The 13,468-nt window shown below is 36.4% G+C and overlaps 1 protein-coding gene across 2 annotated transcripts in view; it reads left to right on the forward strand.

The window, feature by feature from the left end:
* LOC129576321 (metabotropic glutamate receptor 2) overlaps positions 1-13,468 on the forward strand; it is a 186,941-nt gene that overhangs the window by 138,877 nt on the left and 34,596 nt on the right. For both annotated transcript variants that reach the window (XM_055461235.1, XM_055461236.1), the window contains one exon: positions 11,380-11,522. In XM_055461235.1, coding sequence (XP_055317210.1) covers positions 11,380-11,522 — 143 coding nt within the window. The remainder of the gene's footprint in view (positions 1-11,379; positions 11,523-13,468) is intronic.

The raw sequence follows: 13,468 nt of genomic DNA on the forward strand, positions 1-13,468 counted from the left end.
TAAAACAAAACAAAAAATGCCCACAAAATACATAGACATCGCCAAAGAAAAAGCGGAAGCAATTGTGAACGAAACGAGTAACGGATGTGGATGGAAAAAAAGGAAGAGAGAGAGAGAGAGAGAACAACAACGACAAGAGGATACATTTACACCAGAGAAAAGTAAACACGCATTAAAAGTTGTATCCATATTATCCGTTAAACCCGAAAAAACGTCGACAGCTCAAAACCCTACACAAACATATTACACTGGGCAAGCAACAAAAAAAGGTGAAAGGAAAATGGATTGACTTATTCTTTATAACGACACTCCCGAAAGATTCCACATATGTGAGAAACAAAAAAGCTCACAAACCGGAGAGGGCAACGGCAACAATATTGAATGAAGTGTTTTGTAGCACAGTTGCAGTGAAATTGACCTGGTCATTGTTGAATGAATGTGAGTGTGAGTGTGTATGTTGTACGAAACATAAGACCATTTGGATGAAATGATGTACTCAGGCAACGTGAATATGAGAATGCGTCATTTTTCACTCGGAGAATTACGTGATAGTTATAATGGCCACATATTGTATTCGTTGGCACCCGAACCATTTCTAGACGATTGGTTGCATCGACATCAAAATCATCATCATCATCCATGCATCGCATCAACCAATCAAATCAGAAACAGCCAAATCCCCAGCAGAACAGTCAAAGAGAAGGCAGAGCACAGAGAAAAAAAAAAAACACCGAAGCAGATCCACTTAAATACTACAACGTAACATGATGAAATGGCGTCAAGCACATTGCCAGAATACGAAGCGGTTTGTTTTTCTGCTCTCTGCTTCGCCTTTGTTCTCGTCGAAGACGAAAAGAGAAGAAGAAAAAAAAATCACGAATCAACAACGCACGTTATCAAGCGAGTGAAGCCTATTCTCAGGTCTCGTTGTTAATCGAGAGATACATTTCTTCGTTGGTATGTCAAGATTTCCCATACACATACACATATATATTTTCTGTGATATTCTTGATCCCGATCACGTCGAAATCGTGCTGCCATCGCCCTGAACATACTCACATTTTTAACATTCCACACCGCATATAATTCATCTTCTTCTCTCTCGAATTGCGATGCGGCAAAAAAAAAAAATGGAAAATCCATATTTTCAACTCCTCCAACACGAACCGGTTTTGCATACACATTTTTGCTCAAACAAAGAAATACCTTCTATCACTTGGTACGTTTGAAATGTTTGATATACAATTTTTTAGAACAAATTTTCAGCACCGAAGTGGAGAGAGAGAGAGGGGGAGGGAGCGAGCCGAACATTTCAATGAAATTCCTCGCCTGGAAAAATCAAATGAGCCAATCAACAAAGCAGCAATGGTCCCTTTAGTGTTCTGCCGCTGCTGCTGCTGCTGTTCTGTTTTTTTTTTTTCTTCATTCTCGGGCGCAGTTTTTATTTCATCCTTAAAGCAACAAAGTCAAATAATGACTGGGAGAACAAATCTCATTTCCCAACTAATTCACAAATGGAAATTCGCGATACGCACTCAACGAAAGCTCTCTTCAGCTTTATGTCATTCGCTGTTCTCTTTTTGGAAATTCAAGTCAGTAATTGAGAAATGGCAGTGAAGTAAATGTCAGAGTTTGAACCCAATCACAAAAAATATATCAATATGATTGGAGTGGTCTTGTTGTGTATGAATCCATCATATTTTTTTTAGTGGACGACGATTCCATTACTTTAAACCGATTATCGATGATATGGAACTTTAGCCATAGACCAATTTAAAATATCGAAACTTTCGATTCATTCATTGAAATCAACAACAACATGAATCGTAAATGGAAGATATTCAGCAAATGATGCTCTAGCGGCATCTATACGGTAGAGTTTGGAAATTTGATTAAATGATTTCGTCACAAGGTTTACCCAAATATTGGAAATGGTATTTGTCAAAAATGGCATTTCAAACGTCATTCATGATTCATGTTAGTGAACTTCCGATACACACAGAAAAGAATCCCCGGAAATTTTAGGTGTTTGCCGTAAAATTTGACATTTATATATAAATTTCTAAAGGGTGTCCCAATAGCAACGCAACAAAGTATTTATAAAAAAAACAATGAAAATAGTTTCCAATTTTCCAAATCTTTATTGTATGTTGTAGTTTGGTCTTTACCATTTATGTATGAAAAAGAATATCGTGCAAATGTCCACCACGGCTCTTTTCACAGACCTTCAGCCGCTTGCCCAAATTTTCAATTACAGATTCGAGTAATGGCACATTTACGGTGGCTATGACACGTCTGATTTCAATTTTCAGCTCGGCAATGGTGCTTGGTTTGTTGGCATAGACTATATCCTTGACGTAGCCTCAAAGAAAATGGTCCAATGGCGTTAAATCGCACGAACGAGGCGGCCATTCCACTTCGGCTTTTTGAGAAATGATGCGATTTGGAAAACGTTCTTCGATTACCGCTAATGTTTCAGGTGTTGTGTGTGGTCTGGCGCCGTCTTGTTGAAACCACATGTCGGATAAGTCCATGCCTTCAATTTCCGACCAAAAAAAAATACTGCAACATCTCACGATATCGCTCGCCGATTGATGGAAACGGCTCGACCATCATCATTTTCGAAGAAATACGGCCCGATGATGCCGCCGGCCCATAAACCGCACCAAACAGTGCAACGAGCTGGATGAGCTGACACTTCTTCAGTTTCTCTTGGATTTTCGCTTCCCCAGAATCGACAATTTTGGCGATTCACATACCCATTCAAGTGAAAATGAGCCTCATCCGAAAAGATCTTCAAAAAATCGGCATCCGCGGCCTCTTTTCCTTTGACCCATTCGACGAAATCTCTTCGTTTTCCGTGGTCCATCGGTTCAAGTTCTTGAGTGAGGACAATCTTATAAGCGTGTAGACCCAAGTCTTTGGTGAGAATACGCCATGTGGTCATCCTAGAGAGGCCAACTTGTTGAGAACGTCGACGAACCGAGGCTCTTGGCTCGTCCTCCACACTTTCACTCACAGCAGCAATATTTTCGTGCGAGCGGGCCGTTCGCATACGGGTTGATGGTTGATCGTCTAACACAGAGCCAGTACGCTCAAATTTCTGCACCAGGCGACTGATGGTGGACACATTTGGTCGATTATTTCGGCCGAAAAATTCACGAATTGCACGAAACGTATTTTGCAAAATAGACCCATTTTCGTAATGGGATTTAACGACTTGAACGCGTTGATCTTTACTTAATCTTGACATGGTTATAAATGGTATAGATGGACGCTTCAAACTGACATTCCAGTTTGACAGATCGGGGCATCCATCATGAAATCCCTATTGAGAAACTTTTTGCGTCCCTATTGGGACACCCTTTATATACATTTTACCGGCAACACTTCAATTTTCCGGGCGATGACATATTTTCGAACATTTTATCAAATACTATATATATTTTACCGCTTGAAATGACAGATGGCGCTAATTTCTGTTCGAATATTTGAAATTATGTCATCGTCCAGAAAATTCAAGTGTTGCCGGTAAAATGTATATAGAAATTTATTTATAAATTTCAAATTTTACGGCGAACACCTAAAATTTCCGGGGATTCTTTTCTCTGTGTAGGGACAAACAGAACTCTGAAAGGTTTTGGATCTGTTGAATATAATGACATTGTGCTTCACAGCGTTGAAAATCAATTTCATTGAAATGTTTGCTTCGAATTTTGTCTATATTATTTTTTCTCTTGTGAGTCGTAGGACTCGTGAGTTCAAAAGTCAATTCAATTCGAGAAATGCAAGTAATGTGAATTGTAAAAAGCATTGACACAACCCACTGAGTCGAAGTACATAAATAGATTGTGTAGGCGGGAGCTAGGAATACTACAGAATTACACAAATCCACAAGCATTTGGGCCGCGTTATGTTGAGCGATAGTTCACCTTTGTCTTTCTTGCACTCTCTCTATCTATCTCTGTCTATGTATTTATTTATTACTAGCCGAAACGGCGAGCGAAGCGAGATTTTTTTTTTTTTTAGAAAATTCAATTTGCAATTTTGAAACTTTTATCTCTTGGATTTTGTCTTTTTCTCTATTCATCGGTTGATTTAAAATGATTTTAATGCGAATTTAACTTTGTGTGTTTCTGTCACTCTGTGTCTCCAGTTTGTATTTTAAAACGATAAGTTTCAAGTGATTCAATTCGCCTCGAATCCCGGAGTTTTGAGGAATTCGGAGTTTTGATGAATTTCATTGCATAAAATTTGTATCAAATGAACAGATAAAAAATCTGAATAACTTCTATCTTTAATGAACAAAAGTATACTTAAGAAACACAACACAACTTGACATCTCTTAGACAAATATCCATCTATCGTTTTGGAAATTCTTTTATTCATTTATCTTATTGTACTGTCTCCTATCCTGTCTTTCATACATTCATCACTGTACGTTAATGTAGATATAATTAAAATCAATAAAAAAAAGATTTTCGTCAAGCTCCAAAAAATTTCATTTGAAAACCAAAACTGCATTTATACGATCTTTCCTGGAAGAAGTATTTGGAGATTGCCTTACATTTGGCCAAAACTCAATTCCTTTATCGAAGCATTTGTGAACTCCAATGTTCTATTTTCTATATGAAGAGTTTAAGAAACGATTGATAAGCCATTTTCGGTTCCACCGCATAATTCTTTCTTGCATTGAAGAAAGCAATACATTTTCTTTATTGGAAATGTGTAAAAGTTGCGCGGTCTTTTTGACCGTTTCCAAGTTGATCAATACTGTGTCTAGTCGTTTTTAAATGTTAAATCAGTGTTTCAAGCTTAAACAATTCTCCTCCAATCTACTTGTTTCTTTTCCCCATTTTAAGTCTCTTTCATTCAAAAAAAAATTTCACTCATGTATTGCTTGTCCTGACGCCAATTATGAATTTTTTCAATTTATTTATTTTACATGAAATAAAATCTCTTTTACAATAATACGCATATAATATTTCATTGCCATCAATCCACATTAATGTACGTTGTATCGAAAAACAATTTAAAAATTTTTTTCTTTGAACTTCTGAAAATTCAATTTGAAAATCAAAACTGATATGTGAATCTGCTATTTAAGCCGCGAGAACTCCAATTCATTAACAAAACCGAGAATTGAAAAATCGTGAAAATAAAAAAAAGTAGGACAAACAGACAGACGGACATTTAGTTTTATATATATAGATTAAAGCGTACATATCGAAGCGTCCGAGTGCCAATCTAAGCGTATTAATCTAAATCTTGACAAATATAATCTGTGACGAGAATGATTGTCAGTTATTTGTTGATTGTGTACCATTAATTATTCCGTCTGTTGTTCTGGTTAATCTCTCATTCTCTCTCTCTCTGGCGTGCGCGCTGCGTACAGATAATTCGATCAAATAAAGTAAATAACTTGAGCAATTTTATTGAGCGGGTGTTGCGTGATTTTCCACTCTGACTTCATTTCATCTGCATTAAAAAGCTGCTCTGAAGCCTTTCTCGCATTAATGTCAAAATAATTGACTTAATTTTCGATGGAGTTTAAAATATTTGACGACGACGGCAACGACGTGCTTTTCGTCTATATGCAAGCGAACGACGAGCGACAACGTCATTTCACGCGCTATTTATAGAGTGGCATTAAAGCTGTGAAAAAGTGATTGTCGTGCTGACATTCGTCTATTCGTAAGATAGAAAAATGAAAAGTATTCCAACACCAACCAACCATCCATCACCCCATTCCATCCATCATCCCAAGCTAATACGCAACACACAATCTATGTCGGAGATGAAACATGCTAGATTTTAATGAATTTAATTAAAAAGTCAATAATTCATATTATCTGGCGTTTTGTGGCATTTTCGTCATGCTCTAATGTACTTAAGAATGAAGTGTTTGCTTCATTTTATCGCATATTTTTTTAGCTCTTCTTCTCTTTTCACCAAACCATATAGTTCAATTGTTTGTGCAATTCATCATTGAATCACCCGTCCATACACATTGTTCAGTGTACATTATAGATTGCACACTTCTGAAGTTGAAAGAGTTGACAACAAAGTAACTAAAAATGAGCGTTCAATTCACCACCGGGATTTTGGCGAGAGAAAAAAAAATAGAAACGTTAATTACTCCCTTGATATTTTCCGGTTTTCTGTTCGGATTTGCGCTCCAAATGCTTGGATGAGCACCACTACGTGTGCTCCATGAAGACTTTGTTGTGCATGTTCCGTAAAAATTATCCATTTTAAATGGAACAGCTTCGAATGGATTTAAGCGCTTTACAAAATCAATGCATAATTATGTTTTTTAAGAATTCATATTGTTTGAGATCAAAAATGGTTTATAATCTCTTCCTCGTTTTTTTTTTTTTAATCAAAAAAATGTGAATAAAACGAGAACACCATCTAAATCCGTTGGGATGGCCTGATTTCGTCAAAGTTATTGCTAACCATTTTGCGTAACACTCTCAACTGCAACATTCATATTGTATGTGTATGTGTGTATAATGCCAGGATATTTATTTAATAACTTAAAATGACGAACAAACTTAAGCATACTTTTAAAATGGAGGGAATTGATGGTAGTCAAAATCTATTGTGCGAATTGGGTATAAAATGTGTTTTCACAAAAAGAAAAAGAAAAAGAAGAAAAGGGATGCGAATCGATATTAAAATTCAAGCAAGCAGCAATCAAGTGAGACGCATTGGCTTTAAATGTTATCACCGTTTTGAGAGTGTATCCTCTATAGCGCGCTGAAAATGTGCTCTCTTTTTATTTTGTTCAGCTCTGTTCTCTTTTCCTTTCTTATCTATTCTTCTAAATTCCTCTTTCTTTCTTCCGACATGGTTGACACTCTGATTTTGGCCGTGAATAGAACAATGGCTGTGTGTGTGTGTGTGTGTGTGTGTGTGTGTGTATGTTGTTCAAACCGCATGCAAATTCAGCGTGACTATTTTTTTTATGTTAAATTCCATTGCCCATAAAAGCGCTTTAAAATGAATTTAACGGAAAAAAAGAGAAGAGAATCAGAAAAAAAGAGAATCGCAGCAGCAATCGCTTTGGCAAAGAAGAGCGTGCACAGTGCTCACACTCACACAAAGCATGGCAAGAAAATTAGAATCAGCAACAGACAAACGAAACGCTTTTGTAGCTGTAATTTCGAAAGTAATAAAAAATTGCGATAAAAAGCAAATATCTTGCTCATACACACACAACCGGGCACAACGTGGGTGTGTGTGTGTGTGTGTCATGGTATATCTATGTTCGGGTTAGAGAGCGGATTTTACCCGGGCGATATGCTGCTTTAATTTTCTTTTTTTTGTGCATTGCATGCCGTTGAATGACGTGTGTAATATCATTTAAAATGAAAAGAAAAGAAACGAAGCAAATGAAACTGTGTGTGTGTGTGTGTGTGTGTGTGTGTGTACCTTGTACATGCAACATGATTTACAATCAAAGTGACATTCGATTTTCCGTTTTAAGCGTTTGGATGCTGCAAGCTGATTGTTCTGTTTTTTTCTCAAGCATAACATTCTTGTCCTTATCCAACATAATTGTTAGTAAGCAAAGACACAAAAACCAAAACGAAAATAATCAAAAGATATGTTCGTTTTTTTTTTGCGTGATAAACGCCGCGTTTACTTGCATTATAAATCGTTCATGCCGAGTGTGAATGTCAATGGAAAACCATTACTATTGTTATGGTCCCTTTAATGTGTCATCATATTATAGCTTAGCATGCGATATTTTCCACCCGGCACATAGTTTCGCATTGAAGAACGAAAGAGTTTGAGTTGAACAGTGTCTTCTATATACGCATAAATGGTATATTCCGTTCAAAGCTCGTTCGCTCGACAATTCAAAACGAATGTATTCATGCAAGTTAATATTAAAAATAAATCTGTACACACGCCATCTGAGCATTCGCGACCATGCGCGCACCAAATGCACACAGGGAATAACGGTGGAAAATGGAAAAAAAGTTGCGAAATGTCACAAAATGCTAATAAAAATCAAAAACTGAGACAAGACAGTTGTGACTTTAAACCACCGTTCTCTTCACGTTGAGATGAGGATTGCAACCATCTGCATTTGCTTGAACAATAGCAACAGCTATAATCAGTATATGACCAGATTCTGTTGGATATACTGATTCGATGGTCCGCAGAGCAATACTTGGAGAAAATGCGACAATTCTTTAAATGACCTCAATGTTGTGTGTATGTGCACCGTGCCACTGCACACCAATCGATCTAGAGAGAGAGAGAGAATGAAAGAGATGGAAGAATTTGTAAATTAAATTTTTCTGTCAAAACAAAACTAGACCTTTATTCGGTTGACACACCACCATCAACTCGGATTTTATTCCCAAGAGGCGCGTACAAAGCGCACAGAAAAGCCCCAACGCCATGATATCAATCTATTTTTCTAACCAGAAGACATTGGCTTTTGTCCCTTTCGCCTTTCACCATTTTCAAATCGTTTCGCTCATAATTTTTCATATTTTCCTATGGGTAAGCAAGCGAACTGAAGGACAAACAACAACAATAACAAAACAACAGTAACGAAAAACAACCGACACAACAACAACAACAATTGGAGAGAGAAAAAATCCAGTAAAGCATCAATTTAATAATATAAGCGCATAAAAAAAGAGCAACAAAGAGATAGTATAAACACAGAGACCGAGAGAGAGGAAGAGAGAGAGAGAGAGAGAGAGAGACAGAGAGAACCAAGCACATGGATTGAGACAAAAGGAGAGAAAGAAGAATGCATATTGCAGGATAAACCGAAATGAAATGACAAGCAAGAATTGCGATTGAAATAATAGAAAATCGAGTTGGAAGTGCAGTTTTTTATGTGCCATGGATACGCCGGATTATCCGTTCGCATAAAACAACGATGCTTCACAGCTGCTGATGCTGCTGATGTTGGTGTTGATGCTGGTGTATTTTTTTTTTCTTCTGTTATGTTTCATTCTTTCCAAAAGATCTTTAGCTTACCCAGGCTAGCTCATCCAAAAGCATTGAAATAATATTGTCCAATGTCTACTCTATTTTATGGTGCTTCACATAATGAATCTGACTTTGGTATTCTGCAACTGTCAAGTGCTAAATAACATCAACCGCAACATGTGAACATAGTTAATTAACTAAACGGATAGTTTATGACAAAAATGTTTTTTTTTTTGGAAAAAATCCGCTCTCCATTTGAATGGGTTTTCCTATTTCTATTTTCTCTCTATCTCTCTCTCTCTCTCTCTCTCGATTTTTTTTTTACAACCAGAAGAGTAGCGCTAGCAGCCACAAGCAGATTTTACAAATTCTGACTAAACCGAAAATCTGTTAATTTATTGATATCTGTGTTGAGTTTTGTATAACTTGTTTGCCAAAAGAACCAATGCATTCAATGTAATAGTGTACAGAAGTGGCGCCGGAATGCAATTTGTGGCACTTTCAAGAACCATCAATACACGTTTTGTTGTTGCCATCAATTTCGTAACTATCTCACTGCCATTGTATACCCGGGTGAACGCGATACGCTTTGATGAAAGTCTACAGTCGTTCGATGAGGCTTTCATAATTTTTATATACATTATAAATACTGAACGCCTAGGCTTTCATTGCTATTCTCACTTCTTTCGTGCATTCGTAGCATTGAAAGCCTAGGCGTTTAGTATTTAAAATGTATATAAAAATTATGAAAGCCTCATCGAACGACTGTAGGCTTTCATCAAAGCGTATCGCATTCACCCGGGTAATATTGCACTTTACACGTGTAAATGGCGCCACTTCTGCATTGCGCCGGCTACAAGTAGCAGTTGGTTTTTTATTTTGGACTGCGAATAACAGAAGCAACAAAAAAAATATGCGGTACAATTAAATCACTGTCAGCCGTTGTGTATGTGTATGAATGGTTGGTTGCTTGCTTACTCGGTATTATTTTTAAATACTTTTTATTCTACTGAGTTCAAGCGATTTGAGGAACTTTCTCCATTCGCTCTAATAATTATCAGACAAGCATTTTCTGTGGCACAATTTCAAGTTGGTGGTTTTCGTTGTTGTTTTGCGCATTGAAAATGTATTCCGTTGTATTTTTCTTCGATGAAATTGTATAATGCGATGCAGCAGTTGTTCGTTCGATCTCTGTTTGCTAATAATTATCATTAATTAAAGCGGATTTAAGATATGGCATACACTTGCTAATGCAAGAACGAAAAATTCAGCAGCCATACTTACTTTTAGTTATTATTAATTGACGTTGTTTGATCAAATTAGCAATTTTTAATGCACAAAACTGGTATCTTCCAGTCAAATGCTTCTATTCTCTATTTCAAAACGGCCATTCATTTCATCAAATAGAAAAAATAGGTTTGTATAAAATGGGCTAATCTGGGTTCGACGCTCAATTTTGCACAAATTCCCTATTTCATTCGAATTTCCTGCTCAACAAATTCAATGAGGTACACAATGGATTGTTGTTTACCTTCACATTAGAAGTAAATATGATATATCGGGTGGTTTTTTTTAGATGTAGAACTAGTTGAATTTATGGAATGACCCAAAAATTTGAACCAGCACAAACTAGTTCTGGAGTGGCTCCAGTATTCACACACACACACACACACACACACACACACACACACACACACACACAGCATTTAGCTACACTAGCCAAATGACCTTTGATATTTTAAATGCAAACCATTTAGAGATGCTCATTTAAAGCCAATTTTGAACTTCTGACACTATGCGGACTCAAACGTCAGCAGTGTACACGAAGTGCCCCTTGAGAGAATTTGTGCGATTCTTTGAAGAGAGTGTAAATGGTGATGGTGAAAATTAGTGAATTCAATTCAATTAAATTGTAGCCTTTTCTCTGGCATCGCAGAGAGAGAGAGAGAGAGAGGCGGGGGAGTTAATCCGCTTGGAGATAGAGCTATAGTTGATGATAGTTACACGCTCACAAGGCACTTGTGAATTTTGAGTTCACAATCAAAGTTTTGTACGGTTCGCTTGTCATGTTGTCGTTGTTGTTCGTTTTTGTGTGCTGTTGTGAGTTCCAATGTTGTGTCTGTGTCAGCACTCAGCATCATCTCTATCTCTCTGCTGACTTACTCATTTTCACACAAATTCCCTTTTGGTTGGTAAATGTTGATAGTTTGCACACGTTACTAAACACATGTCAAAATATACCTAATTATGATAAACATTCGTAGCAAGTGCAAAATAATGATTTATCTACTGTTCACAGGAAATCTGGTCATTGAAATCGTTTGCGTTCGTTTTTGAAATGGTCAAATATCACGAAACAAACTAATTTTAGATGTTTATTTCACGCTTTTTCTCTCTCCATCTCTTCCATTTTAGGTGTGATTATCTTTGGGTCCGACCAAGAAGTACGTGAAGTGATGCGTGCCGTTCGTCGAAACAATGCAACTGGAACATTTTCATGGATTGGCTCGGACGGTTGGTCAGCACGAAATCTGGTATCCGACGGAAATGAACCTGAGGTAAAATACACAAACATACATATTCCAGCAAGAAAAAAAAGAAAAGAGAAATCAAAAGCAAAAACCCCGGAGGAGAGAAAAGCACACGTGCAAGATGTTGGACATTTTCGACAAGCACTCAAGATTCCACCAATCGAAGTAAAACAAGTTGTTTTGCAAGAATTTCAATTGCTTATGCATTCTTGTTTCAAATTACAAGCAAAACTAAGTTCATTGTTGGGTCAACAACCGTCTGCACTTTGCAGTTTCTCTTTAATATCATGAACACTCTTTGATAAATTTCAACTGTGTCTTCCTTTCTTACACACAGCCAATTGAAACTGCTCCGGCTACATAGATATTGCGCATATTTCACACGAGTTTTATAACTTTTATATTTTCAATTTCGATTGCAATGGTTTGAAAGAAAATCTACTGAAAATGAGAAAAATATGTGTTTTTCCTTCATATAAAATGCATCATTGAAATGAATTTTAACATTTAACAACCGTTAAATAGCAACAAAAACAAGAGATTCTCTCCGTACTCATTTTTGTTGCTGCTCTTCTCCAAAATACCATATCAATTTAATAGATGCACGCTTCGTTTCAACTCCATTTTCCGTGCCAAAATTTCCATTTCAATCTCTCACTCAAACATCCAACAATTTTCATTATGAATCGAAATTTCATACAAAAGTTGTCGAAAAAACTGATTTAAATACCTACCTTAAATATTTACCTGAACTTTTATTCCACGAAAAAATCACAGACTGAAATAAAATAAATCGCAAACTGAAACTCATTTATTAGATAATTATAATATTTTATTTCATTCTGACTCGTGCATATTATGTGGGGTATTTCACTTTAAAATATATGTATGGAGTATGCAATAAATTGTTGTATTGCAAGCAAAAGCACCCGCTTGGTAGTTTGGAAGCGAAGAAAATGGCAATAAATGGAAAGTGAGAAAAAGAGAGACAGAGAACAAGATAGGGATGAGAGATCATGTGTATATACATGAGTAAGTCAAGAATCAAATAAATGGGAGCAAAGTGAATTCTCATGGTGCAATTGCTAATGATATATACATATACGTACTCTATATATGAATATAAGCCGTTCGCTCGCATTTGCTCGTATGCACATTAAACGAGTCAGTGATAGAGTAAGTCAACGAGTTTGAATGTGGATTTTCGAGTTTTTAATTTAGAACTAATTTTCATCAACTATGCATCCCCTTCTCTCTCTCGCTCTCTTACCATTTTCAAACTTTTCTCATTAAATGTGAACACATCATCAAGAGGCAAATTAGAATGAAGCGAATTTTTTTTTTTCGAAGAGCCAAACGAGCTAGATAGAGAGGGCAAGATAAAAAGAGTAAGTTTTCGAAAAATCTCGAAATGCACATTAAAATGGCATAAAAGTGGAAGAATTCCGAATGACGGGAAAAGTGTGATTCTTTTTTTTGTCGAAAGCGCCACAGTAATTAAAAGTATATATACTAAAAATTAAATAATATAAATTATATATAATTATCTGTTGGTCGACACTATTGAAATATGCAAGCAGCTCCAAAAGTTCATTGAAAACTCGTTCGAAATGTAGATGGGTTTGAATATGGCACAACGGACTCATAAACAATAAAGGGAACAAAAACCAGTACAAGATAAGGAAAAAAAGCAACAAAAATGAGGAATTAATAAGCGATTGGGTTAATGCATTATGAGAAAAATTCCGACGGGTATTCTTATCTGCAATAGTCTTGTGCTAAAAACGAAATTCTTACAGCAAAGACGAAGCCATAGCCTAACGATAATAGCACACAACCGAATGCTATAAAACGAAAATATGCAAATGAAATGTCAGAGAAAGAAGGAAAAATCACGTACTATCAAAGCATACAGCCCTAGTAACACAACACAACAACAACAACAACAACAGCAACAACAAAAAATCCGTACA

Source organism: Sitodiplosis mosellana, unplaced genomic scaffold (assembly GCF_009176505.1).
Source record: "Sitodiplosis mosellana isolate CC-2019 unplaced genomic scaffold, AAFC_SMos_1.0 Smas_scaffold_6181, whole genome shotgun sequence".
Taxonomy (NCBI): domain Eukaryota; kingdom Metazoa; phylum Arthropoda; class Insecta; order Diptera; family Cecidomyiidae; genus Sitodiplosis; species Sitodiplosis mosellana.